Consider the following 27,630-nt stretch of genomic DNA (forward strand, 5'->3'; position numbering starts at 1 on the left):
TGGTGGGTAAATGTGCCTGACTCCCTCCCTCCCCGTGTCCTCGGACCGGACCGGACGGCTGCTGTCCCCAGCAGAGGAGCCCGTGGGGCAGACACCCAGGTGTGCGAGCCCCCAGGGCACCTGGGCTTTACAGACAAACTTTAAAAAAAATTACAGAGTCTGAGCGTTGCAAAATGCCCCGTGTGTATTTGGAGTGGCTGGCCCCTCCCTGGGGTCCAGGGCAGAGCAGGGCGAGACTCTGCCTCCTGGTGGCCGAGCAGCGGACGGCATGTCCAGCGAATCCGGCCACGCTGGGCTTCCTCGCCAGCAGCCTGTGCGATGGAGCCTTGAGTCTGGGAGGAGCCTTGGGACCCACGGCCAGGCCGGAGCCCGGAGAAGGAGGAGGAGGGTGGGCGTGCATCCTGGACTCAGGCCGCCTGGCTCAGGGCCCAAGCTCCCAGCCTTGGAAGCCAGACTGCAGGGCAGGAGGGCGTCCTGTCCGGGGGGAGACGCCGGTCAGGCTGCGGGCAGCAGGGCCCCTCTGCTCCAGCGCCCGGCGTCCTGGCTGTGTGTGAGGCCGAGGCCCCCAGGGGCCTCGCAGCGCAGGCCCACGCAGCCACACTCCTCCACCTGGCTGTAGCGGAAGGTCCGGCGGGAGCCGTCGGCACAGTGCAGGGTCACGGTCCGTGGCACCGTCCGCAGCTCCTGGCAGCACTGGCACTGGTGCTGCCTGGCGCCGGCCTCCGGGGAGTACCTGTGGGCAGGGCCGCTCAGCGCCGGGGGCCGCCACCCCGGCAAGCAGCCCCCGCCAGCCCCGGGTGTGGAGTCCCGACGGCCTGGCCAGCGCTGAACGGCTGGCCCTCGCCTGCCGGCTGGGTGGTCAGGGACCCGGGAGGGACACGAGCGGGCTCTCGCCGGCCCCCGCAAATCGCCGGGGCGACCTCTGAGACCAGCGTCTCAGACACAGAGGAGCGTGATTCCTGCACCCCGGCCCTGCCCCTCCGCCCCGGGGTGGTGGGCGCCGCAGCCCCTCCCAGCCTTCCGGCCCCGCGGGAGCCGCCTGGGGCGGCAGGCCACGTACGCGGAGGTGCCGTCTCCACAGCTGCCCTGGCAGTAGGCCAGGCTCACGGGCTCGGCGGAGCTGCAGTTCTCCAGCTGGACGACCGTGTGGTTGTGGTAGACAGCACAGCTGGACCCTGGGGACACGCGGGGGGTGCGGGGTGAGCGCTGGCCGCGGCGCCCTGAGCCGGCCCTCCCCCGCGGGACGCCCACTCACGGTTCTGGAGCTGGGGCTGGGGCTGGGGACAGAGCCAGCAGCAGCCATCCTCACTCAGCCGAGCCTGCTCCTGTGCCAACAGGGGTGCCGTTTGTGCCGGGACGGGGCGCCGGGGCCACCGGGCTGCGCTCGGACGGGCGCGACCAGCACACGCAGGGCTGGGGCGCCCCTCCCGCCACCCCCGTCCACACTGGGCGAGGCCGGGCGGGCGGCTCCCGGAACTCACCTCGGGGCAGCTGCGCGGGGGGCACGCCTGCCTCATGCTCACCACCACCAGCGCGTCCTGGTGCTTCTCACACTCGTGTGTCACACACCGGTCCCCAGGGTCCGACCAGGACTCGCCAGGCTGCCGGGAGGCCCAGGCCCGCGGGGTGAGCGCCCGTCCCCGAGGCGGCCCCCTCCCGCTGCCACAGGCACTGCGTCCGTCCGTCCGACTGTCCCTCCGTCCCCAGCCTGCGGCTTCCAGAGAGTGCACTGGGCCTCGGCCAGGAGCATGCCGTGCAATGGCAGCGCCCCGGGGTCCCCGCTGCCCCAGGACCTGGCCAGCTCAGCCCCCTGCTGCATGGCTGGTGCCCCCACAGGCAGGGGTGGGCATGGCCCTGAGTAGGGGGGGGGCCTGGGGCTGCTGGGGCGGCCTGCTGGCCCTGCCCAGGACCCGCCCCCAGGCTGTGAGGCCCCTGGCAGGTGCCGCTGCTGCACTCACCTGGAAGAGGCGCACGGAGCTGTCACTGCCGTTCGTGACGCAGGCCACCTGCACGCACCGCCCGCAGCACTGCCCGTCCAGCGCCCGGTACTCAAAGCCCTGTGGGGGAGGGGAGGCGTGAGGCCGGAGGCCTGGCCGGCGCTGCTGGGGGCTCGGCACGGCAGGGGAGGCGGGTGCTCACCACGGGGCAGTCGGTGCTGCAGGTCTGGGTCTCACAGTTGATCACGAACGTGCCGGACAGGGGGCCGCTGGGCACCTGGCACCTGCACGTCTCACAGGGGCTGGAGGAGACCACGGCTCCGGGCTGGGCAGTCGGGGCGGCCGGGGCCAGTGAGCGTGGGCTGGGCCGGCACCCTGTCCTCCCCACACCGCCCGCGCCTGCCCCCCCCCCGTCCCCTCAGTCACCCCGTCCGTCCGGGTGGCCCTTGGTGGCAAAGCCCCAAGACAGCACCTTTGTGGTCACATGTTCTCGAGGGCCCAGCTGGGAGCAACAGGCTGGGAGCCTCGTCGTGTCCAGGACAGAGCTGGGGTCTGCGCCTGGCCCAGCCCTAGCCTCAACCATGCCGGCCACTCCGGAACCCACCCACGCCCGTGGGATCCCAGCAGAGCCGAGCCCTGGGCTCGGAGGAGCTGGCAGGGGTGGGCAGCTTAGTGACCCGTGCCCCGCGGGCCAGCTCAGCGGGTTCTTACCTGGTACACGGTGCCGTTGACGCTGCAGACGGTCCAGCCTGTTCAGGAGGACACAAGCAGGCCTGCAGACCCGCACGCCCCCAGACCCGCACAGCCTCCTCCGCCCCCCACCCTGGTCTCACCACTGCCAGCTGCCTGAGCACACAGGGGCCACACCGAGCACTGGAGAGCCCCGGCCCCAGGGCGACAAGCCCATGGCAGGCGAGCGTGGCTCCCTCTGGCCTCCCCGAGGGAGGCTGGGTCCCTGGCCGGCGGCGCCCACGCACGGCCCGCGAGAGGGTCAGGACCGGGCCTGCCACCGCTGGGCGGGGAACTCACTGCAATTCTGGCGCGGGCAGCAGGCCCCCTCCTCGTAGGCCAGCAGCTGGCGGGAGCCCTCGGGACAGTCCGCGGGCGCGGGGCAGTAGCTGGTGTTGCAGACTGTGGTGGGCGGGAATGAGGCCGTCAGGAGCCCGTGCGGCCCCCTGGGGTCTCTGGGTGTCCTGACCGCCCAGGGGGCAGGTGGTGGGGCTCTCCAGGGGGCACCGACCACTGGGGACACCAAGGAGGCCGCAGCAAAGGACAGTGTGACACCTTCTTCCTTGGGTGCGGTCCCCAGCTGCCAGCACCACAGCCCCTCATGGCAAAGCTCTCCAGCCCTGAGCTGGTGCGTGCGTGACCCTCAGCAGAGGTGGGGCTGGCGGCCCGTGCCCCACCCACCCAGGGCTCACCGCAGCTGTACTGGGGACAGCACTGGCCGGCCTGCGGGGCCGCGGGCATGGGCACGAGCCCGAGCTCCGGGCAGACGGGGGGCGGCGGGCAGGGCTGCGTCCGGCAGCGCAAGGTCCGCGCAACGCCGTCACAGGTGCACTCCTGGCAGTCGACGGTGACCGTGTGGCCGGGCTGCAAAGGGGGCACGCGTGAGCCCCGGCCCTCGGCCAGCCACACAGCCCAGAGGCAGCTGGGCGGGCCGGGGACACAGCAGAGCCGGCAGGAAGGAGCTTCAGATGCGTGGGCAGCGCCTGAGGCCCGGGGTGGGGGGGCCCAGAGGTGGGGGAGGCAGCAGTGTGGGCGACCAGCCTCTGCCCTCACTGTGGCCGAGCGGAGCAGCAGGGGGCCCAGCAGAGGACAGGCACGGCCAGCCTCAGGGCCGCCGCACATGGGAGCCTCCCCAGTTCTGCCTCCGGTGCTGGGAGGGGTCCCTACCCCCTGCGAGCCACACTCACCTCCACAGGCTCCCCGTGGGGCCCCAGGCAGCCTGGAGGGACAGAGAGACCAAGGTAACTGCCGGGCGGCCACAGACCCTGGCCCCCGCCATGACAAAAAGCCCCGGGGTGCAGCTGTACAGCAGCTCGGGTGGAAAGCCCACCCCGCCAGCCCCAGGCCTGGCCGTAGAACCTACTGTGGCAGCCGGCGGGCACACAGATGTCCACGTTTGTGCTGAAAAGCGTCATGCCCTCCGGACAGAAGCAGCCTTCCGAGATAGGGCCGGCGTCCTGAAGGGCGCTGCGGGGAGTGGAGGGTTGGCCGGGCCCCCATGCCCTCTGGGACTGGGGGCGCGGGAGGAAGGGCGGGCACTTACGCCAGGCCGGCACTGTCACTGCCGTAGCAGTACGAGGGGCTGGAGGGACCGCAGGGCCGGTACACCTTGTTGGCAGGGCAGGCCAAGGCTGTACGGAAGGACAAGCCACGCCTGAAACCTAGGGCTCCAGCCAGCAGCCACTCCGGGCTGTGCTGAGTGCTGGACACCTGCTGGGGGCCTGCGGCCTGGAAGTGGGCCCCTCAGGCCTGCCCCTGGGTGCCCTGCCACTCGGCCTGTCGGAGCCCACCACACCTGTGTGCTGGACCCGGTCCCAGCACCCTGACTCAGACACCCGTCCTTTCTCCCCAGGAATTAACTACACTCGGCCTGAGGTCAGCCCTCCTCCTCCAGGAAGCCCACCCGCAGTCTGTCTGCCCGGCAAGGGGGCCGGTGGGGGTGGAGGGTCCCCAGGCGGGCGGCACTCACGGCACGTGTGGTTGGTCCAGCCTCTCCAGTCCACGCACGTGCCGTGGGACGCACAGAGCGTGGCATACAGCTCCAGGCCGGAACACACCACCTGAGGGTCGTTCACGTGGCAATGGTCGAAGACGCAGCCTTGGTAGTAGGGCTGCGGGGGGATCACGCCGTGGCACTGCTTGAAGACCCTGAGGCACAGGGACACGCGGGTCGTGCCGCTGCCAGGCTCGGGCGGGCGCGCTGGAGGGCGGTCGCTGGCCCCGAGTGCCGAGAGCCCGGCCCCCAGACGACCCGGCCACAGCATGGCCGTTCTCGCTGCAGATTTTCCTCTGGGTTTCCCTCCACCCTGCGAACCCGGCAGTGACCGTCCCGCGACCCCGCAGTGTGCTGGCCGGCAGCCTGTGGCGACCCACCCGGCAGCTCCGCCCAGCATTCCAGCGGAGCCCGCGGACGGCCATCAGGGACCCGCACGGGGGCTGGTCCCACAGGGGATCGCCCCTCCACTGGGCTCCCCCTCCCTCGGGAGCCCCCTGCCGGCCCCGGAGGGTGGGGTCAGCAGGGCAGTCCGCCCGCCCCCTCCCCTGCCTCTCACTCGCTCAGAATCAGGAGGCAGATTGGCGAGGGCAAGCACTGGGGAGGCGAGGTCTTGGGCACGACTGTGGAGGGTGCTGGGGGAGGCCCATCGCAGGACGGCTGGTTGGGGTCGGTCACCTTCCAGTGGCCAGACATGTCGGAGCAGGAGGACACCACTGCCCCCCCGGGGAGGCGGCACTCGTCTTTCTGGTCATTGGTGCAGGTGCCTGGGGCGGGGCGGTGGGAGTCAGGTGTCTGGGGACAGCAGAGCCACTCACCCCCTGTGGGCCAGTGTGCCCGACCTGCACTCAGGAGGCTGACTGAAGGACCCGGGGCAGTTCGCGGGGAGGATGGACGGCCATGGGCCTGGGGGTGGGCGCCTGGCTTGTCCTTGGTGCAGCAGGAAAGAGGACACGCTGCAGCCTCACCCCCGCCGAGCACGTAGCGCCCCCTCCCCCGCCCCCGCCCCCGCCCCCGCAGAGCCAGCCACGCCGCCCTGGTCCCACTGATCCCTGGCCGTGTTTAATGGCCAGGAAAAGGTCTGGGGTCCAGAGAGTCAGGGAAGGATGAAGGCGGGGCGGGGGCGGAGTCTGGGGGGGCAGGGATGGGGGCGGGGTCTGGGGAACCCGGGAGGGGCTGGGAGGGGCGGGGTCCGGGGGGCCAGGGCGGGGCTGGAGCGGGGTCTGGAGGACCTGGGCGGGGCCCGGCGGGGCCTGGGGTCGCCTGCGAGGGCCTCACCGCACTGCCCCTCCGTGTTGTTGGCAAACTTGCTGAAGGGCACCTCCACCGAGAAAATGAGGCCGCTGAACATGACCTGGACTCCGATCTCGGGGATGGTCACGTACATCCTGACGCCGTCCTGGGAGACGGCGACGCCGCCTCTGAGGAAGCCGGGGCTGACTCTCTTCCCGTTGAACAGGATCTAGACGCACCGCGGGGGCGGGAGGCCGGCGTCGGTCGCGCCACCCCGCGCCACCCCACGCCCCCGGCCGTCAGGCGCCGCGCGCCACCCCGCGCCCCCGGGGGCCGCCCGGGAGCGGAGCCCCACCTCATTGGTCATCACGCCGCGGACGGGCTCGCGGGTCAGCACCACGCGGTCCTGCTGGTACTCGACGATGATGGCCTGCGGGCAGGACAGCCTGTCCTGCGCGTCGCAGAAGTAGTTGGTGATGAGCACGCGGAAGTGGCCGTACACGGGCACCACCTGCTGCACCAGCACGTACGTGCAGTTGTCCAGGAACGTGTAGTAGGTGCCGTCGAAGGTGATGTAGTGCGGGTCGCCCCAGCCGCTGCACACACCTGCAGGCACGGGGAGCCTCACGCGGGCTGCCGCCGGCCCCCACCGGCCCGCGGCTCTCCCACAGGGCGCGTGGCCCCGGGGCCGGCGGAGCCCGCGGCTCTGAGCCGCCTTGTCCGCAGCACCGCGTGCCCAGCGTCCACACAGACCCGCCCAGGACGAGGCCTCGGAGGGGCCAGCGCCCTCCACCCCACCACCTCTGGCTTGGCCCAGAGGCTCTGGGGCTCAGCACCCGCCCACGGCCCTGCGTTGGGTGGTCCTTCCAGAGCCCCTCGCGGGCGGAGCCGCGTGCCCAGCCCCGCCCCGCGCCCCGCTCACACTGGCACTGGTAGTGGTGGCAGCAGCCGTCCTCATCCGCCACGGGCAGGGCGGGGTAGCCGTTGGCGCAGGTTGGCTCCCGCGCCTGCGGGCATGGGCGTGGCTGCAGCGTGATGATGTTGTTGCCCTGGCAGGTGGCCTGAGAGCAGTTGGGCATGGCCCAAGTCTCCCCTCTCTGTGGAGGCAAAGCCAGCTGCAGGCCCCGCCCCTCCACCCCCACCACACCGCCCCTCGCGCCCAGAAGCCAGCAGGGAACCCGGATGGGGACTGTCTTCCTGACCAGCATTTGCTCCAGGCCCCACGACCCTCACCCAATGAGTGCCAGGCTGGCTCCCCGGGTCTCTGACGTGTGAGGGTTGCCCCCTCCCCTCTCTGCCCCTCTCCCCCTGTTCTCACAGGCAGGGTCTCCGCGCCCAACTCCCCGGCCCTCCCCCCAGGACCCCACACCCTTCCCTGGATGTCCTGGCACACCAAGGTTGTTGGCCACCCACTCTGGCCATGGTGTTCCCAGACAAGAGACACTCCACTTCGGGCCCTACACTCTCCCCAAAGCAGCAGACACCCCCTTCCAGCTGTGTCCCGAGTTTGGCCTGCATAGGCCCAAGGGTGGCCCGCTCGAAGCCACAGCCTGCTTGGCAGGACACTGGGGTCCTCGCACTGGCTCTCGAGCCCCCAAGAAGGGAGGAACAGGGGCGATTACCGTTCTCGGTGGGACTGCATTGGGGCACCCCTGCACAGGTGTGGAAGGGGACGACCCAGGCAGGGAGGTGGCCGTGGCAGGGGACGGCGAGCTGTGGGGACAGGTGTGGTCCATCCGCCTGACCACATGGCAGTCCAGGCTGCACACGGCGTAATAGCAGTGGCCAGCGAGATCGGTCCGCTGGTATATGACGGATCCTGCAACACCAGGGATGGGCGTCAGCAGGGCCACGCCAGGCAGGGGCTCAGCAGGGCGCAGTCCCAACCAGGCCCGCGGTCCACGCCCAGGCGGACGGACAGGAGACCTCCTGTGGGATGTCAGTGTGGAAATCCCGCGGGGAGGAACCGCAACACGACCACCGCGCGGCTCCGACGCGGGGTCCCGCCCGCCGCGGCTCCATGTGGAAGAAACCCTGGTGACGGGGCAGCACGCCTGTCACATGACATACCCGCAGGGTAGAGCAGGCCGGCAACGCTGCAGTAGCAAAGCCTCGGGGAGGACGACGGGGCCCAGCTGGGCGATGTGCCCGGAGGACCCACAGAGGCCGGCTCAGTGGAGGGCGAGTACATGGCAGAGGAGGTCACGGCAGGGGGCACGGAGGTATGGCAGCCCTCCTGGGGCTCACAGCACAGCACGCGGACCTCGTAGTTGAAGCACATCTGGAACCGGCCCACCTGGTCCCGGTTCCGGCACACCAGGCCCACATCGGGGTTGCACTGCACCACCTGGCCCAGCCTGGCGATGCTGACCTCAGGGTGGCTCTCGGCCCGGCACTCCAGCCGCGTAACGTGCTCGGGCCGGCGGCAGACCCTCTCTCCGCTCCTGATGATGTTGCTGTAGGTTTCCGTGTCTCCGCCGTGGGGCCCGGGCGACGGGAAGTCCGAGTCGAACCACTTGGTCCACGTGCACTGCGGCCGGCAGGTGGTGGACCCGGGCGTGGACTGTGTCGTCTCAGATGCAGAAACGGGGGTTGTGATGGTTACGGGAGCAGAGACGGTACTGGTCCCTGGCACAGAGGTCACGCTGGTCCCTGGCACAGGAGTTGTACTGGTCTCTGGCACAGGGGTAGTCCTAAACGTGGCCACGTGGGCGGTGGTCCCGGATGTGGGCAGTGTCGTCTCAGATGCAAATTTGGAGGTTGTGATGGTTACGGGAGCAGAGACGGTACTGGTCCCTGGCACAGAGGTCGCGCTGGTCTCTGACACAGAGGTTGTCTTAAACGTGGCCACGTGGGCGGTGGTCCTGGATGTGGGGAGTGTCGTCTCAGAAGCAGAAACAGGGTTTGTGATGGTTACGGGGGCAGAGATGGTACTGGTCCCTGGCACAGGGGTCGCGCTGGTCTCTGGCACAGAGGTTGTTCTAAATGTGGCCACATGGGCGGTGGTCCCGGATGTGGGGGGTGTCGTCTCAGAAGCAGAAACGGGGGTTGTGGTGGTTACGGGGGCAGAGACGGTACTGGTGCCTGGCACAGGGGTTGTACTGGTCTCTGGCACAGGGGTTGTCCTAAACGTGGCCACGTGGGCCGTGGTCCCAGTGGGGCTGGCAGGGCTCACACTTTGGGTGCTGGGGACCGTGACAGGACTGAGGGACGTGCAGCCCTCCTGGGGCTCACAGCACAGCACGCGGACCTCGTAGTTGAAGCACATCTGGAACCGGCCCACCTGGTCCCGGTTCCGGCACACCAGGCCCACGTCGGGGTTGCACTGCACCACCTGGCCCAGCCTGGCGATGCTGACCTCAGGGTGGCTCTCGGCCCGGCACTCCAGCCGCGTAACGTGCTCGGGCCGGCGGCAGACCCTCTCTCCGCTCCTGATGATGTTGCTGTAGGTTTCCGTGTCTCCGCCGTGGGGCCCGGGCGACGGGAAGTCCGAGTCGAACCACTTGGTCCACGTGCACTGCGGCCGGCAGGTGGTGGACCCGGGCGTGGACTGTGTCGTCTCAGATGCAGAAACGGGGGGTTGTGATGGTTACGGGAGCAGAGACGGTACTGGTCCCTGGCACAGAGGTCACGCTGGTCCCTGGCACAGGAGTTGTACTGGTCTCTGGCACAGGGGTAGTCCTAAACGTGGCCACGTGGGCGGTGGTCCCGGATGTGGGCAGTGTCGTCTCAGATGCAAATTTGGAGGTTGTGATGGTTACGGGAGCAGAGACGGTACTGGTCCCTGGCACAGAGGTCGCGCTGGTCTCTGACACAGAGGTTGTCTTAAACGTGGCCACGTGGGCGATGGTCCTGGATGTGGGGAGTGTCGTCTCAGAAGCAGAAACAGGGTTTGTGATGGTTACGGGGGCAGAGATGGTACTGGTCCCTGGCACAGGGGTCGCGCTGGTCTCTGGCACAGAGGTTGTTCTAAATGTGGCCACATGGGCGGTGGTCCCGGATGTGGGGGGTGTCGTCTCAGAAGCAGAAACGGGGGTTGTGATGGTTACGGGGGCAGAGACGGTACTGGTGCCTGGCACAGGAGTTGTACTGGTCTCTGGCACAGGGGTTGTCCTAAACGTGGCCACGTGGGCCGTGGTCCCAGTGGGGCTGGCGGGGCTCACACTTTGGGTGCTGGGGACCGTGACAGGACTGAGGGACGTGCAGCCCTCCTGGGGCTCACAGCACAGCACGCGGACCTCGTAGTTGAAGCACATCTGGAACCGGCCCACCTGGTCCCGGTTCCGGCACACCAGGCCCACGTCGGGGTTGCACTGCACCACCTGGCCCAGCCTGGCGATGCTGACCTCGGGGTGGCTCTCGGCCCGGCACTCCAGCCGCGTGACGTGCTCGGGCCGGCGGCAGACCCTCTCTCCGCTCCTGATGATGTTGCTGTAGGTTTCCGTGTCTCCGCCGTGGGGCCCGGGCGACGGGAAGTCCGAGTCGAACCACTTGGTCCACGTGCACTGCGGCCGGCAGGCGGTGGACCCGGGCGTGGACTGTGTCGTCTCCGATGCAGAAATGGGGGTTGTGATGGTTACGGGAGCAGAGACGGTACTGGTCCCTGGCACAGAGGTCACGCTGGTCCCTGGCACAGGAGTTGTACTGGTCTCTGGCACAGGGGTAGTCCTAAACGTGGCCACGTGGGCGGTGGTCCCGGATGTGGGCAGTGTCGTCTCAGATGCAAATTTGGAGGTTGTGATGGTTACGGGAGCAGAGACGGTACTGGTCCCTGGCACAGAGGTCACGTTGGTCTCTGACACAGAGGTTGTCTTAAACGTGGCCACGTGGGCGGTGGTCCCGGATGTGGGGAGTGTCGTCTCAGAAGCAGAAACAGGGTTTGTGATGGTTACGGGGGCAGAGATGGTACTGGTCCCTGGCACAGGGGTCGCGCTGGTCTCTGGCACAGAGGTTGTTCTAAATGTGGCCACGTGGGCGGTGGTCCCGGATGTGGGGGGTGTCGTCTCAGAAGCAGAAACGGGGGTTGTGATGGTTACGGGGGCAGAGACGGTACTGGTGCCTGGCACAGGGGTTGTCCTAAACGTGGCCACGTGGGCCGTGGTCCCAGTGGGGCTGGCGGGGCTCACACTTTGGGTGCTGGGGACCGTGACAGGACTGAGGGACGTGCAGCCCTCCCGGGGCTCACAGCACAGCACGCGGACCTCGTAGTTGAAGCACATCTGGAACCGGCCCACCTGGTCCCGGTTCCGGCACACCAGGCCCACGTCGGGGTTGCACTGCACCACCTGGCCCAGCCTGGCGATGCTGACCTCGGGGTGGCTCTCGGCCCGGCACTCCAGCCGCGTGACGTGCTCGGGCCGGCGGCAGACCCTCTCTCCGCTCCTGATGATGTTGCTGTAGGTTTCCGTGTCTCCGCCGTGGGGCCCGGGCGACGGGAAGTCCGAGTCGAACCACTTGGTCCACGTGCACTGCGGCCGGCAGGCGGTGGACCCGGGCGTGGACTGTGTCGTCTCAGATGCAGAAATGGGGGTTGTGATGGTTACGGGAGCAGAGACAGTACTGGTCCCTGGCACAGAGGTCACGCTGGTCCCTGGCACAGGAGTTGTACTGGTCTCTGGCACAGGGGTAGTCCTAAATTTGGCCTCGTGGGCAGTGGTCCCGGATGTGGGGGGTGTCGTCTCAGATGCAAATTTGGAGGTTGTGATGGTTACGGGAGCAGAGACAGTACTGGTCCCTGGCACAGGAGTTGTACTGGTCCCTGGCACAGAGGTCATGCTGGTCTCTGGCACAAAGGTAGAGAGGATTTTGTGCATGGAGGTTGCACTGGTCCTTGGCACAGAGGTCGCGCTGGTCCCTGGCACAGGGGTAGTCCTAAACGTGGCCTCATGGGCAGTGGTCCCGGATGTGGGGGGTGTCGTCTCAGAAGCAGAATCGGGGGTAGTGATGGTTATGGGGGCAGAGACGGTACTGGTCCCCGGCACAGGGGTCACGCTAGTCTCTGGCACAGAGGTTGTTCTAAATGTGGCCACGTGGGCGGTGGTCCCGGATGTGGGGGGTGTCGTCTCAGAAGCAGAATCGGGCGTAGTGATGGTTATGGGGGCAGAGACGGTACTGGTCCCTGGCACAGAGGTCGTGCTGGTCTCTAGCATAGAGGTTGTCCTAAACGTGGGCACGTGGGCCGTGGTCCCAGTGGGGCTGGCGGGGCTCACACTTTGGGTGCTGGGGACCGTGACAGGACTGAGGGACGTGCAGCCCTCCCGGGGCTCACAGCACAGCACGCGGACCTCGTAGTTGAAGCACATCTGGAACCGGCCCACCTGGTCCCGGTTCCGGCACACCAGGCCCACGTCGGGGTTGCACTGCACCACCTGGCCCAGCCTGGCGATGCTGACCTCGGGGTGGCTCTCGGCCCGGCACTCCAGCCGCGTGACGTGCTCGGGCCGGCGGCAGACCCTCTCTCCGCTCCTGATGATGTTGCTGTAGGTTTCCGTGTCTCCGCCGTGGGGCCCGGGCGACGGGAAGTCCGAGTCGAACCACTTGGTCCACGTGCACTGCGGCCGGCAGGCGGTGGACCCGGGCGTGGACTGTGTCGTCTCAGATGCAGAAACGGGGGTTGTGATGGTTACGGGAGCAGAGACGGTACTGGTCCCTGGCACAGGAGTTGTACTGGTCTCTGGCACAGGGGTAGTCCTAAACGTGGCCACGTGGGCGGTGGTCCCGGATGTGGGCAGTGTCGTCTCAGATGCAAATTTGGAGGTTGTGATGGTTACGGGAGCAGAGACGGTACTGGTCCCTGGCACAGAGGTCGCGCTGGTCTCTGACACAGAGGTTGTCTTAAACGTGGCCACGTGGGCGGTGGTCCTGGATGTGGGGAGTGTCGTCTCAGAAGCAGAAACAGGGTTTGTGATGGTTACGGGGGCAGAGACGGTACTGGTGCTTGGCACAGGAGTTGTACTGGTCTCTGGCACAGGGGTTGTCCTAAACGTGGCCACGTGGGCCGTGGTCCCAGTGGGGCTGGCGGGGCTCACACTTTGGGTGCTGGGGACCGTGACAGGACTGAGGGACGTGCAGCCCTCCTGGGGCTCACAGCACAGCACGCGGACCTCGTAGTTGAAGCACATCTGGAACCGGCCCACCTGGTCCCGGTTCCGGCACACCAGGCCCACGTCGGGGTTGCACTGCACCACCTGGCCCAGCCTGGCGATGCTGACCTCGGGGTGGCTCTCGGCCCGGCACTCCAGCCGCGTGACGTGCTCGGGCTGGCGGCAGACCCTCTCTCCGCTCCTGATGATGTTGCTGTAGGTTTCCGTGTCTCCGCCGTGGGGCCCGGGCGACGGGAAGTCCGAGTCGAACCACTTGGTCCACGTGCACTGCGGCCGGCAGGCGGTGGACCCGGGCGGGGTGACAGCATGTGTTGGGGGCTCATGAGCTGAGCTGGTGCTGCTGTGTTGCGAGGCAGTCGAGGGGACTCCGCTGGTGCCGGTGGCCTGTGTGTGGGTGCCTGCCGTGTGTGAGGTCGGTCGCATGGCCCCCGACGTCGTGGACCTGGTGGTCCTTTGTGTGCACACGTCCACCCACTCGCAGCACAGCATCCGGATCTCGTAGTTGTAGCAGATGGGCGGCAGCTGCTCCCTGTTCCAGCACAGCAGGCCCACCGTGCTGCTGCACACCACGTCCTGGCCCAGCGCGGACAGCGGCGTGTCCGGGAAGCCCTCCGCCCTGCACTCCACCTTGCTGGGCCTGCGGCAGAATTTGTACCCTTTGGACCTCAAATTCTGAAAGGTGTCAAAATCTCCGCCGTTAATATCGGCTTCGGGGTAGCTGCCGTCGAGCCACTCCGTCCAGGTGCACGACTCTCGTAAACAGGCCTGGCTGGGCTCAGGTGGTGTGGGCTCACCCGAGGGCCCCAGGGCTGTGGTGGGCACGGGGGTTGTGATTGAAGCTGTTGACACTGGAGTTGGGTTAGGGGTGGAGAGAGTTGTCTTCACAGTCGTAGTGGTTCCCGGGGCAGATGCAGAGGAACCTGGACCAGGTATAGTGGTACCTGGGGCAGGTGTGGCAGTGCCCGGGGCAGGCGTGGAGGTACCTGGGGCACGTGTTTTGCTAGTTATAGAGGTAATGCTTGGGCCAGTTGTGGTGACAGGGGGAGCTGAGGACCCAGTTTCAGTTGTCCTGTGGGTTGCGGGAAGGGTGGTCTGAGCTGGCCCCCTGGTGGTGGGGCAGGGCAGTGGGGAGCAGCACAGGACCTTGATCTGGTAGTTGTCACAGAGCCCTGAAACCTGGTCCCTGTTGTGACAGGTCAGCCCTGTCGTTGGGCTGCACTCCACGTGCTGCCCCGGGGCCCGGTGCAGGCCCCCAGGGGCGTCCTCGGCTCGGCACTCCACCGCCCTCGGTGCTGGGCACACTTGGTGCCCATGGGCGCGGAGATTGTCCAGCGTGTCGTAGTCACCACTGTCGACACCCCGTCCCGGACGGCTGACATCCAGCCATGGCGACCACTGGCACTCCTCCCCACAGCCCGGGCGGGGGGAGCCGGAGGCAGTTGAGGGCATCGGCCCGGGGGATGTGCCCACAGTGGTGGACGGGGCTCTGCTCAGGGTGCCCGTGGGCGCCCGGCTCGTGGCAGGACCAGGGTGCGTGCCAGGTGGAAGCGTCGAGCTAGTGCCTGGAGACAGAAGAGAAGGCAGGGGCTGAGGATGCGCACCCGGCACTCACTGGGGCTCCCCGAGCCCCCCAGCCTGCTATCCCCGTCCCTTGCCCCCTCAGTCAGCTGCCTTGGGGGTTTCAGTCCTCCTGTCTGTCTCGATTCTCGATAGGTGCTCGGGGAGGACAGACGCCCAGCCTGGGACGTGTGTGCACGCAGCGGGTGCGGTGCCCACGGCTGCCGAATCGACAGGCAAACGTGTCATCCAGGGGGCCAGCTCCCCGGCCAGCGCCTGCACGTGTGACTCCAAAGCCAGAGCTCTGGGGACCCTTTGCTCCCAGGGGGCCTCTCTTACAGCCTTAAGGTGCTCCCAGGAAAGGCTGGCTGGGCGCCCATGCCGGGGCCTCGGCCCTGACGGCAGGACTGGGGGCGTCAGCCCAGCGTGCCTGCCTCACCGGCCGGCGGTGTGGAGAAGGAGAAGGCGGTGTGGGGGGCGGGGTTGGTGGTGCCGCAGCCGTGGACCGTCCTCTCGATGGTGCCGTTGGCCCCGCAGCGGGCAGAGATGCAGCCGCCTGTGCCATCCGTGGTGCCGTAGATGACGTCACCGGGATGGAAGTGCCGCCCGCCGTAGGTGCAGACGCAGGCTGCGGGCAGCAGAGCGACAAGCACGTCAGCGGCCTGGGGCACCCGCGGGGGCCCCGAGACCCCAGGCCCGAGGGAGGCCGCCCGCCGCTCACCTTCGGCGTCGTAGCTGCACTGGACGCCGCTCTCGGTGCAAATGCTGGCGGTAGGAGGAAGAAGGTGGGTCTGGGGTGCCGGCTGGGCAGGGGCAGCCCCGTGGGCGAGGCCTGTGGGCACAGCCTCTCAGGGAGCCCCTTCCGATCAACGACCAGCGAGCACTCCCCATCCCGAGGTCCTTGGTGGCCACAGGCTGTGCCTGCCCCCCACCCCGGCTCCATCCTGCTTAGCCCTCCCCTTCACCCCCCAGCCTCCTTCATCCTGCCACAGGAGGCTCTGGTGCCCCCTCAGGGAGCCCAGGCCGGAAACCCCTCCAGGCCCTGAAAGGATGAAGCCCCCGGGTATGGCGGGCGGATCCCCTACAGGCCCCAGGCCCCTCGCCCACGCGGTTACATACCAGGAGAGGCAGTTCCCGTCGGCGGGGACCACCGCGCCCGGCCAGTATGACTTGCCCTGGACTTGGCAGGGCGGTGGGGGGCACGTGGCCACACACCGCATCTGGTCCTCGTCAAAGGTGGGGGCCTCTGGTGGGCATCTGGGGTAACAGCCTGTGGGCCAGAAAGGCCTGAGTCCCCCCACATGCCCATGGCCTCCACGGTCCCCAGTCCTGAGCCTCGCCCACAACACCACGGGGAGCATGGGGCTGTGCCCACAAAGGCACCTCAAGAGGCCAGGAAGAGTCTAGCCCAGATCCCCAGACAGCCACCCCCAGGCCCGCAGGGCAGTGGCCCACCTTCCAGCCCTTGCGAGTCGTGCAGACACCGGCCGCTGGGGTTCCGGCAGGTCCTCAGGCAGGGCGCCCCGCAGGGCTGGTAGTGCCACTCACACTCCCCTTGAGGGTTGTAGTAGTCGCAGAACAGGGCTGAGGGCGGAGGACAGAGGCTGAGGCCGCCGCCTGACCCCTCGGCCCCTGGGCACGCCCGGCAGGGCCGGCTCGCGCCGGGGCGGAGGGAGCTGGGGGGCCGCCCCTCGCGCTGCGGGCTCGTTTCTCAGCCGGGGATTAGGACACCCGTCGTCCCCGGGGTCACCCCGTTTGGCGGCCCCCCGTGTGCTGGTTTTCACGGACGTGCGCGCGCTGCGTGTCTGCTGCGCATGCGCGCGCGCGGGGCGGGCCCAGGGCTCGCTGCGGCCCCGCCGCCCCCGCCGCCCCCACCCGCGCTGCGGCACCGCGGACAGAGCCCGACTCACGGCAGACGTCCGGGGTGCGCCAGGACACGCACACGCCCACGTCGCGGCAGGCCTGCGCGTAGGCGGCCACGGCCGTGCAGAAGCACTCGCAGTCGCCGCCGGAGTCACAGGCGCAGGCGTCGCTCACGCAGGCCTCGTAGTACTTGGCGGGCTCCACCTGTGGGGGAGGGCCTCAGATTCCGAGGACCCTGCCCTGCGGGCTCTCAGGGGATCAGCCCTGCACTGTCGTGTTGGCCTGGCCAGGTGCCCCCAGACCTCAGGGACAGCAAAGGCCTTGTCCCACATGGCCAGCCGGACTGACCCTAACGTCCATAGGCCGGTCCTAAAGGGCGTCCACTCCCCAGCAAGGTGACACTGCCCCCCCCCCACTTCCGGGAGGAAGCCCGCACGTACGTGGGCGTGGCAGGCGGCGAAGGTGGGGCCGTTGATGATGCTGCACTGCTTCTGCGCCCAGGACTTGCGGTAGGGGTTGGCGGTGCAGGGGTCCCTGGGGGCCGGGGCGTCGGGGCAGGACGGGGAGAACTTCCAGCTGTTGCCGAACTCCAGCACGTCGCCCACCACGGACTGGCTCCGCGTGGTGAAGTCGTTGGCGGCGTTGTCGTCGAAGTTCCCGCACAGCCCGCAGACCCTGCCCTGGGGTGCGGAGGGGTCGAAGGCTGAGAGTGAGCCCAGGAGGGACCAGAGCCCCCTTCCCTGCCCCTGCCCTCCGACCCCGTCCCTCCCCTGGAGAGAGGACACCTGAGCACAACCCCATTGCTCTACGCACAGGGGGGGGCAGGGGCTCACCTTGAACTCGGGGCTGAGTCTGAGGGAGAGGCTGGTCTTCCTGTCCCACAGCAGCACCAGGCCAGCCTCGGCGTCCACCACGAGGTAGAGGCCCTCCTGGCGGATGGAGTACGGCGCCTCCTGCCCCGCACCCTTCTCAGTCACCTTTACTTGCCCATCACTCAGCTTCAGCTCGTAGCTCTGCACAGGGAGGGGTCACTCAAAGCCCGGCCAGGACCCCAGGCCACCTCCCAGGAGGACCTACTGGCCACACGGTGCCCATCACGGCTCACCGGTGAAAACGAGGCCTTCCTAGGACTCCCTGGAGCCTCCCAGGGGTGTCCTGGCCCCTCACTCACCCCTAGGAAGATCTTGATGGCCTTGGAGCAGGTGGTCCCTGTGGTGCCGCAGGGGACATTCTCGGTGACAACGTGGAAGGTGTCCTGGGCACTGCCATTCCCTCCACAGTCATCCTGCGAGGACAAGAAGAACCCCACTCACCTTCCCAAAAGGAGACAGGGTAGTGCTGATGGCAGAGACGGGGCCGACGGCGGGGACGGGGCCGACGGGGGGGACGGGGCCGGCGGGGGGGACGGGGCCGGCGGGGGGGACGGGGCCGACGGGGACGGGGCCGACGGGGACGGGGCCGACGGCGGGGACGGGGCCGACGGCGGGGACGGGGCCGACGGGGACGGGGCCGACGGGGACGGGGCCGACGGCGGGGACGGGGCCGACGGCGGGGACGGGGCCGACGGGGACGGGGCTGACGGCGGGGACGGGGCCGACGGGGACGGGGCTGATGGCGGGGACGGGGCTGACGGGGATGGGGCTGACGGGGGGGACGGGGCCGACGGCGGCGGGGAGGGGGGATTGGTGGGGGTTGTGATACAGGAGTGCTGGGAGAGCCAGGAGCTCAGGCCCCACCTGGACCAGCGTGTACTCGCAGTCCCCATTGAAGCTGTAGCGCTGTCCGTCGAAAGTGAGGTAGTGGCCGTCCCCATACACGGTGCAGGTGGCCAGGCAGGGCTCATCTGTGCACTGCCACATCCTGCTTTTACATGTGCTGGAAGAGGTGCCTCTGGTCAGACCGGAGCTGGCACGGGCAGGCCATCTCTCCCACAGGCTCCGCGGGGCCTTCCGGACACCTGATTGGGCTGTGCCTCCCCCCAAGGATGGCACCCCAAGTCCCCCGTACCAAGTGTTGCAGCCCACTCGGACGGTCTGGCCGGCCTGATAGCTGGCCTCATTGTGCACACAGGGGCAGTCAGCCACAGCAATGCAGCCACCTTCGCCGTCGGCCACCAGCCCGTCAGGACACACGCAGCCGGGCACACACTGGGGGCTGTACTGTGGGCAGGGCAGACACAACTCAGTGGTCGGGCTGGGACAGAGAGCTCACTGCAGGGGGGCAGAGGGCACCCTGGGATGACAGCAGGGCCGTGTGGGCTCTGTGGGTCCACAGGGCAGCGGGCGCAGCACTCGGGCAGGGGTCCTGGGACCAGCCTGGGCAGACGTCTGCACAGGAGCCCATGAGGGCCAAGCAGGTGTGGGGTCCTTGGGGTCTCCAGGAGCACTGGCTGGCACTGGGGTCCTGGGGAACACAGGGTCACCGGACACTCACGCAGTCCATGTCCAGGGTCTGGCAGCTCTTCTGGCAGCCGGCCCCCGCGGTCCCGGGCGTGGCATTGCGGCAGTCGACATAGGCCATGGGGGGGACACAGACTGGGGAGGGAGCGGCCACTCAGGGGACTTCAGCCACCGCCTGCCCAGCCCGTTCTGAGGGACACGGCCACTGCACACTCAATACACGAGTCTCCGGCCGAGCCCGTGGTCGCCCTGGGGCATGGTGAGTGTGTGCACGTGTGCAACACGTGAGTGTGTGTGCACAGGTCTGTGTGGGTGTGTGTGTCCCATGCACACACGGCATGGCTGCCCCCGCTGCCCCTGCTGAGCCCAGAGAGCAGAGACCACCAGACACGCCGATGAACGCCCAGCAGCCACGGGGACTTGGGAGCGTTTCATCCCGAAGTTGTGGGGGGAAACCCAGGGCCCCTCCCTCCCTGCCTCCTTCCCAGCTCACCTGGGGCGGGCGCGTGGCCTCCGATGCAGGTCAGTGTGCCCTGCGTGCAGGTGCTGCAAGGAGAGGGTGGTCAGAGAGTGGCCACCCTCCTGCCCCGCCTGCCGCCCAGCTGCCCAGCGGGGACTCACCAGACAGCCCCGTGCTCGTGCAGCGACTCCCCACTGGGGACCATGGAGTCCCCATAGTAACAGGGACAGCTAGTGGCTGGCACACACTTGCCCTCATCATCCAGGAAGGTGCCGTGGGGGCAGGCGCAGCCGTCCACGGGCACAAAGCTGATGCCGCAGGTGACGTCCTCATTGCTGCGGGCCCGGCAGGTGGGCTGGCAGGTGCTGATGTTGTACTGGTAGGTCATGGACGTGGGGCAGGTGTCCATGGGCTTCGCTGCAGGACGCCAGGATGGGGGTGGCACTCAGAACGGTGTGTCCCCGGGCCCCTGGCTTGCCATCCCTGCCAGGCGGGGACCACAGAGCACGCACCCCGGCCCTAGAAGACCGCGGCCTAGCACTCACCGCAGACGCCGTCCCGCCAGCCGCTGAGCAGCACGCCCTGGGCCGCGCAGGCGCGCGCGTAGGAGGACAGGGCGGCGCACAGGCACTCCTCGCTCCGCTCGCAGTTGCACGTGTCGAACAGGCAGTTCTGGGGACGGCGGGCGTCAGGGGCCCCGCCCACACGCGCTTCGCGCACGCGCACGCGCCACTCCCCGCCCCAGTCTCCAGGACCGCGCCCCCGCCTGGCCAGGGCCCGCTCCCCCATTGGCGCTCCACCCGCCAAGCTCTCCACTGGGCAGGGACAGCGGGGCCTCGTCTCTGCGGCCCAGCGGCTCCAGCCCTGCCCGGAGGCCTCAGACGCCAGAGCCTCACAGTGGCTTGACTGGACCCAGGGTCAGTGGGTGACGCACTGTCTGGGTCTGGACCCCAGGCCTGTGGCAGGGCTGAAGGCAGAAGACAAACTCAGGACGGTGGTGAGTGACAGACTAGGGACGAGGGATGAAGCCAGGACACCGGCTGGCCTGGACCCAGCTGCATGGCCCTCTGGACCCCATGGGGGCGTCCGTGCGGCCAGAAGGGAGAGGCAGGTGGGCGGCCTTACTGAGAAGTAGGTGCCAGGGCTCACGGCCGCATGGCACTGGGCGAAGGGGCCTTGTGGGTCGGTCAGCCGCGAGCACCAGTGCTGAGCATACTTCTCTGTGGACGGAGGACGAAGGGCGTCAGCGGGCGTGTGCGGCATCTGCAGGGGGCTGTGTGGAGGTGCGCCCCTTCCCTCCGCCCCGAACTCCCATGCACCACCCCGCCTGGGTGGGCGCTCACGGAGAGGGCTCCCCTAGCTCCCTGCGCCTTCCTCCCGGCTCCCGGCTCGCTGTGGCCAGAGCGACTGCACGTGCTGGCGAGTTGCCAGGTTGCCCCGGGACGCGCCCCACAGGCCCAGAGCGGCCAGCTGGAGCCCGTGCCTGCACCTCCACGGCCTGGGCCGCGGGCAGATGTACACATGTACCGTTCTCCACGCTGAGGGAGCAGGGGTCCTCAAAGATGTTCTTGACGTTGGGGCAGGCGGCCTGCGTCTTCCAGGTGTTGGCGAAGGCGGCCGCTGTGCCCTCCACCACGCCGCTGAGGGCCCGCAGGTCGTCGGCCTGGTTCTGGTTGAAGTTCCCGCAGAGACCTGGGCCGGGGGTGGGGATGGCGTGAGGCCCGTGAGCCCAGCCTCCGAGGGCAGGCTCGGGCAATAGGGCGGTGGTGCCTCTTACCGCAGGTCAGCCCCCGGAGCTCAGGTGCCAGCCTCACGAACACCTGCATGGTGGGCACCAGCTGGACGTCCACCTGCAGACCCAGGTTTGTCTGGGCGATGACGAAGAAGGTCGAGGGTCTGAAGAGTGTGACGTTGGCTGCGGACACAGGGGACGAGGGTCTCCATGGGGTGTGAGGTGCGGGACCCTCTGAGAGGTGGGGGAGGCTGGGGCCCGGCCCTCACCTGCCGAGATGGGCAGCTGGGTGTAGATCTGGTTCACGAATACCTCCCCACTGGCCTTGATCACGATGACCTGGGAGCAGCAAGCAGGGAGTGTGGTCTCCCCAGGCAATGGGGTCAGGGCTTGGCCCCTGCCCACCCTCCACGGCCCCGGCAGCTCTGGGATGTGTCTGCGAGTCCTTGCCGTGAGTAGCTCCCACGAGGATGGGCTAAGGACGGGTCCCCTTGGCCCATGCGCATCCCAAGGTTTTCGTGAGACAGGGACTGTGGGCTGGGGCAGGTGCAGAGACCCCACCCCTCGCCCTGAACCGGTCATGCAGAGGACCCACGGAGGTGCATGCAGCAAATGGGGTGGGAAGAGCCTCAGGCCATGCCTGGTGCTCGCTGCCCACACCAGGGTCAAGGCTCGGGCAGTGGTCACTTGCATGAGGGATGCAGCCCCTCCCCTGGCCCCAGGGTCTGCACTCACTGTCTGCCCCCCGGCCAGGCTCAGCGTCAGGCTCCTCAGGCAGGTCTCGCTGTCTGTCAGCCCGCACCTGCGCAGCTCGGCCAGCACGGTGAAGGCGCTGCCGTCACAAGGCTGCGGACAAGGACAAATGTCCTCAGCGCTGCCCAGCCTGCCCCACCGCCTCCTCCCTGCCCACCCTGGGAGCCCCATGGTGCTGGGGCTGTGTCCTGGAGGACCGGGCCTGGGGACCTGGGAGACCCAGCTACACATGGCCCAGGCCGGAGGTGGCCCTGACAGCCACTCTGTCTGGGCAGGGGCCCCGGCCGCACCTTGGCCAGCACATAGCTGCAGTCGCCATGCACTGTGTATGGCCTCTCGTCAAAGGTGGAGAAGTGGGCGCCCCCCAGCACAGAGCAGGTGCCGGGGCACGGACGCTCCTGGCAGTTCCACCGGCCTTGGGAGCAGGTGCTAAGAACAGGGAAAGGCCGTGGGCGGGCAGGCCTGGGGGCAGCGCCGCCCGCCCCGCCGGCAGGCCCGCCCGCCCCGCGCAGTCCCGGCCCATCAGCGTCCGCCTGTGCCCGGGCCCCACGTGGGAGGGGCAACCGGCACCTGGGCCAGCCCCCAGAGGAGCTGTTCCGGGGGGAACGGGGGGCAGGTCCTGGGGCCCTACCAGTTGGTGCAGTCTGTGGAGTAGACAGCCCCCGGAGTGTAGGTCGCCCCGTTGTACACGCAGGCACACTGGGACGCGGGGATGCAGCCGGTCTGGCCGATGTCATCAAGCACCGTCCCTGCAGGAGCGGGCAGGCCATGTGGCAGGTGGCAGGCTGTGTCCACCAAGCGAGCGTGTGCAGGGGACAGGCCCTCTGTCCCTGGTGTCCCTGCTGCCCAGGGGCTCAGGAACGCCGCTGGCCAGGTCAGAGGGGCCTTCATTCCAAGGACCGGCGTAGCAGTGCCGACCGCCTGGGCACCTCGGATGCATCTCTGTGATTCTTAGGGGGGCCAGTGGGGCTGGGGGCTCCGTCTCACCCTCTGGGCAGAAGCAGCCAGGCACGCAGTGGTCCTCGCAGAGCTGGGAGTGCTCGCCGTTGGAGCAGGTGTCGGCGCAGGGAGAGCCACACTCGTGGTATTGCATGTTGAGGGGGCACGTCTGGGCTGGAAGGACAGCAGGGCCCATGTCATAGCCTGCCCCTGCCCCTGAGTCTGGGGCAGGACAGGGTGCTGGGCAGGGCGGCGAGGCACTCACGGCAGAGGTGGGGGCCCCGCCAGTCCAGGGGCAGCCCCCCGGCATGGGCGCACTGGCGGGAGTACTCGGCCAGGGTGTCGCAGAGGCAGTGGGCCGGGTCGGCGTGCTCGCAGAGGCAGAGGTCCTGCCGGCAGGTGTCCACGTAGCTGCCGGCGTCCACCAGGGCGTTGCAGCCCGCGAACGGCTCCCCACTCAGGATCCCCTCGCAGATACTCTGGGGGCAGAGCCGGGAGCCCGCGCTGTCTCCCGGTTCTCGAAGGCCCCGGCCCACCGCCCCCACCGCCACCCGCCCCTTTCTGCTGGGGCTCACAGCGCCAGTGGAGCAGTTGGCCGGGGCCACAGGGACGGCGTCCTGACACTGCTCCGTGGGGCCGTCCATCTTCTGCAGGTTCCCGAACTCGCTGGGGGTCAGCCTGACACCTGCAGGGAGCACAGCACTGGGCTCTTCGCTGGCTCCCTGTCCCCCCGGCCCCCTGACACCTCACATGTCCCGGCTCTGCCCACCTCCCCGTCCACACTGTGGGGCTTCCTGGGCCTGGGCGTGGGTTTCACAAAAGGCCACTGCTTGGTGGCAAAAACTTGACCAGGAACAGTGACGGTGTCTGACTGGAGGCTGGTCTGTAATTTCGGGTAAGAGCGTGGGGTACAGAGGTGTCCACTGCCCAGAGCAACCTCGGAGGGCCCCACGCGTCACTGCAAACCATACAGTGTGCCGGGATCGTGTTGGCGTGCAGGTGTGCGTGCCGGGACCGTGCGGGCGTGCAGGCGTGCGTGCCGGCATCTTGCAGGCGTGCAGGCGTGCATGCCAGATCACATAGATGTGCACACATGTGCACGTGGGCATGCCGTATCATGTGGGTGTGTGCAGGTGCACCTCTGCCCGTGCGTGTCTTCATGGCCGTGTGCAGGTTTCCATGCTCAGGTGCAGGTACGTGTGCACGTGGGTGCATGTGCATGCAGTTAGAGACATGACTTGGGACTGGGAGGACAGCCCTGCAGGGAGCCGATGGTGGCAGTGCCCCTGGGCTCACCGTGGGAGAAGAACTCGTTGATGCCAGGGACACCGTTGAAGTCTCCACAGAGCCCACAGGTCTGGTTGGCGTACTTGGTGTCCAGTTCGAGCTGGAATGAAATGACATGTCAAACGCCGGGCCCACCAGGGACACCCAGGATGGAGGGACAGAGGAAGTGTGGGAGAGTGACGCCCCGTGGAGGGGCCAGGGCTTCTCGGGGGGGAGCGGGGCTGCGGACCTGCTCCAGGCCCTCACGAAGCCGTGAGTCCAGGCAGCGCTCCGACCTGGAAGGGACTCCCAGGGGCCCGTCCTCCCCCTGCCTTCCCAGTCGCCCTCACCCAGAACACCCCTTCCCTCTCGGGAGGCCATCGTCCACAGGTGGCCGCCCCCACTTGCCCCAGACTCACCAGGAGGCTGTCGTCCTGGTTCCACATGAAGACGAGGCCCAGCCTGGCCACCAGCTTCAGGTAGCTGCTGCTGCGCTCAACGAAGACCCCCGCCTGGCTGAAGGGCAGCTGGACTCTGCGGAGAGGAGCGGCTGAGGCACGAGGGCACGTGAGGGCAGGGTAACGGGGGTCATCATGTGACAAGGCCACTGTGCCACAGACAGTGCCAGTGGGTGCGGCAGGGACAGGGGGCCCAGGAGCACTGGGAAAGGGACACTTCTAGGGGCAGCACAAGAACCCTGGCGCTGGGAGGGGCAGGTGGCCAAGCACAAGGCCCAGGGAAGGCCCCACCCAGCTCATGGGGTGACTCCACGTCCCTCCCACGGCCGCCCAGGGGCCCAGGCTCACGGGCGGCCATTGACCAGGACGGAGTTCTTGGTCAGTTCAACGACCATGCCGTTGAGCCTCATGGTGACCCCGCTCAGCGTGGTGGCGTTGGCCTCCGGGCCGCGGCGCAGCTGGACATTGAAGTCCTCATAGGCGGCGCCACAGTGCGCGGAGAAGACGTAGTTGCAGCGGCCGGGGAAGCGGAAGATGTCGCCATCGAAGGTCTTGTAGTGGGAGTCGCCCCAGGTGCTGCACACACGCCCGTTGTGCGCCACGTTCAGGGCTGCGGGGGAGCAGCGACTGTGCTGAGGGGGCCCCGCCTGGAACCCCCGTAGCCCCGCCTGGAACCCCCGCTGTCCCGCCTGGAACCCGCACTGCCCCGCCTGGAACCCGCACTGCCCCGCCTGGAACCCCCGCCGCCCCGCCTGGAACCCCCGCTGCCCTGCCTAGAACCCGCACCGTCCCGTCTGGAACCCACGCGTCCCGCCTGGAACCCCCGCCGCCCCGCCTGGAACCCCCGCCGCCCCGCCTGGAACCCCCGCTGCTCCAGGGCAGGCATCTGGGGAAGTGGGGCCTGGACGTCCTGGGCCCTTTGCCAACACCCAGTCACAGTTTCCTGGAAAGCTGCACCCCCAGGCCTGCGGGAGGAGGGCCCGACTAAGGCGCCCAGCCCGGCCTCTCAAGATCACACTCACCTCGCACCACGGGGGTGGTTCTCAGAGGCGGGAGGATGGTCACCCCGAGGAGTGGGTCACCTGTGGGAAGGAGAGCTTTGACGCACAGCCTCTGCGCCCACCGCCCACCCACACAGCATCAGGGGGTGGGAGTCTGTGCCCAGCAAGATGCCAAGTGACCATCTGAGGCTGCGGGTTCTCAGACCAACTGGATTGCCGTGCGGCCTCCCTGCCTGGCCTCCCGGCCTGGCGCACACTCGCGGCCTGGAGGCCTCTGTGGGCAAGGGCTTCCCTCTGCCCTTCACTTCCTCTCGCGCTGGCCCAGAGCACCCAGGGCTGTCCGTGCTCACATCCACATAGCCCAGAAGGCCATTGGCACGTGGGGCTCCTTGCACCCCGAACCTCAAAAGTGCCTGAGTCGCATTGGAGTCTGAAGACAGTCCCCTGGGTGATGAGACGGGGCAGGCGGGCCCCCTGGGAGCCACTTGGGGACATGCAGATGGGTTGGCTGGGGCACACCTCATCCCTCCACCTTTCCCGGGGCCACAGGGACCCCACCCCATGCTCCCTGCTCTGCACACGCAGCACCCACACAGAAATGCCAGGAGGCACCCGCCAGCCCCTCCTGAGAGGACACGGGTGCAGCCGACACGTCAGGAGTTAAGCAGGGAGGAATGCGGACGTCCCTCGGCTGGGCCTCCAGCCTGCCGCCCCCTCTCTGCCGTGCAATGAGAACATAGCGAGCAGCCTGCAGGGGAGCTTCCAGGTGACCGGCAGGGGCCGCGTGTGCAGGGGGTGTCCCTTAGCCCCAAGTCCCAACCCCTCAGTAGGGCAGACTGAGAGGTACCCAAGGCAAGTGGCCACTCGGAGTTGTGCCAGCTTCGGCCCCTGGGGCGGCTCTGACAGGCAGGAGACACCGCGGACTCCTGGGGGGCAGGAGGGAGGTCCAGGTGCTCTGCAGAGCACACCTGGGCCCTGCCTGTGGGGGCAGGGGAGGGTGCCCCTGAGCAGGTGTAGGGCAGGCACACGGCCTCGGAGAGGGATGGGCTCTGTGGGAGGCAGGGGCCTGGAAGGGTGTCCCAGCCCCAGAGCCGAGCCGCAACCCCCTCACCTTCGCCCACAAGCACTCTGGGGTTGTCACCTAGGCGTGACTGGGTATCTCCAGGAGCCAATTATTCATTCACTGTCCATTCACAGCAAGTGTCCACCACAGGCTGGGCAGTGGTGTCCTTGTTCAGACATGGGGACAAAACAGGCAGCAGCCTGTCCAGAAGCCAGCTGGTAAGCCACAGAGGGCCTGACGGCTTGCCAGGAGGCCACTAGGCCTCTGCAGGAAGATGTGGAGCACGTTAGGGCATCTGGTGGCCAAGAGTGAGGACGTGGCTGCACTCCAAAGGGGGCGCTCAGGGCCGCCGAGCGAGTGGGACTCAGCACAGCAGAGGCTGGGGCGGGGTCTGAGGGACAGTGGTGTCGGCCCCAAGGCCACCGCGAGACCCTGTCAGACACTGTGATTCTGATTTCTGGGGTCCTGAGGGGCCATGCCCCCACTGGGACCCCTCGGCCCTGGGAACCCTTCCCCAGCCCCACGAGCTGGAACCTGTAGGACGGCTAGAGCAGGGGCAGGGTCGAGCTGCCAGAGCGGCTCGCAAGGCTTGTCCGGAGCCCAGGGCAAGGCCGCCCCAGACCACGGCCACCTCAGGACGTGGGGGAGCAGGGGCGCCGGGCCATGGCCAGGGCACGCCAGCCAGCGGGAAGCTCACCTGTGTGCTGGGCGCAGGCCAGGGCGAGAGCCAGGGCCCAGAGCGGGGCCAGCTGCCTCCAGCCAACACCCATTGCGTGGAGGGGGGAGACGTCCCCAGGGGCGGCCTCTGTGGAGGGACTTGAGTCTGCGGGAGCCTTTTGTAGCCCCAGAGCTGGCTCCAGCCCCAGTGGCTTCACGTGGGTGGGTGGGGCAGGGCTGCGGTTCCACTTGCCCAGGTAAACAGTGGGCACTCGCTCTGGGCTGGCCGCAGCCGGAGACAGCCAGAGGTGGGCATGTGTGCCAGGTGGGGCCTGGTTCCCTGAGGGCTCCCCAGGTCCTGGCCTCAGGCATCCTCCTCCTCGGCCCCCACCCCAGACTTGCTCTGAGCACACTTCTGTGCACCCAAACCGCTGAGTTCCTGGTGCCTAGAGAGGTCACTGGTGTCCTCACTGCCAACAGGGCTCCC

General features: G+C 68.3%; 1 protein-coding gene across 1 annotated transcript; it reads right to left on the bottom strand.

The window, feature by feature from the left end:
* Positions 1-495: 495 nt before the first annotated feature.
* MUC5AC (mucin 5AC, oligomeric mucus/gel-forming) lies at positions 496-27,256 on the bottom strand. Its single transcript, XM_036221626.1, has 55 exons — positions 27,184-27,256; positions 26,348-26,402; positions 25,662-25,669; positions 25,445-25,504; positions 24,771-25,032; positions 24,384-24,498; positions 23,995-24,085; positions 23,274-23,383; positions 22,964-23,177; positions 22,747-22,872; positions 22,391-22,508; positions 22,050-22,188; positions 21,742-21,852; positions 21,276-21,345; positions 21,052-21,189; positions 20,802-20,966; positions 20,400-20,494; positions 19,820-19,946; positions 19,436-19,691; positions 19,308-19,360; positions 18,849-18,949; positions 18,423-18,574; positions 18,152-18,290; positions 17,587-17,700; positions 17,249-17,428; positions 16,856-17,095; positions 16,463-16,619; positions 16,008-16,136; positions 15,672-15,822; positions 15,274-15,317; positions 14,992-15,180; positions 14,050-14,557; positions 11,019-13,995; positions 10,785-10,848; positions 9,503-10,687; positions 8,600-9,465; positions 7,963-8,566; positions 7,515-7,711; positions 6,815-6,989; positions 6,248-6,498; positions 5,938-6,121; positions 5,219-5,426; positions 4,636-4,814; positions 4,210-4,297; positions 4,030-4,133; positions 3,854-3,885; positions 3,359-3,530; positions 2,967-3,068; positions 2,649-2,686; positions 2,140-2,262; positions 1,959-2,057; positions 1,482-1,601; positions 1,256-1,325; positions 1,061-1,175; positions 496-733 (listed from the first exon to the last, which is right to left on the bottom strand). The coding sequence occupies exons 1-55, from the start codon at positions 27,254-27,256 to the stop codon at positions 496-498; spliced, it is 12,681 nt and encodes a 4,226-aa protein (XP_036077519.1).
* Positions 27,257-27,630: the final 374 nt, after the last annotated feature.

This window comes from Rousettus aegyptiacus, unplaced genomic scaffold (assembly GCF_014176215.1).
Source record: "Rousettus aegyptiacus isolate mRouAeg1 unplaced genomic scaffold, mRouAeg1.p scaffold_m13_p_5, whole genome shotgun sequence".
NCBI classification, from domain to species: Eukaryota; Metazoa; Chordata; class Mammalia; order Chiroptera; family Pteropodidae; genus Rousettus; species Rousettus aegyptiacus.

Excerpts from the sequence above, each read along its gene's own strand:
- MUC5AC (XM_036221626.1), bottom strand. The coding sequence starts at position 27,256 with ATGGGTGTTGGCTGGAGGCAGCTGGCCCCGCTCTGGGCCCTGGCTCTC. Across the intron at positions 21,346-21,741 it reads GCCTGGCCGGGGGGCAGACA|GTCATCGTGATCAAGGCCAG; the intron begins GTGAGTGCAGAC and ends TGCTGCTCCCAG. Across the intron at positions 19,692-19,819 it reads CTGGCGGGACGGCGTCTGCG|CGAAGCCCATGGACACCTGC; the intron begins GTGAGTGCTAGG and ends GGCGTCCTGCAG.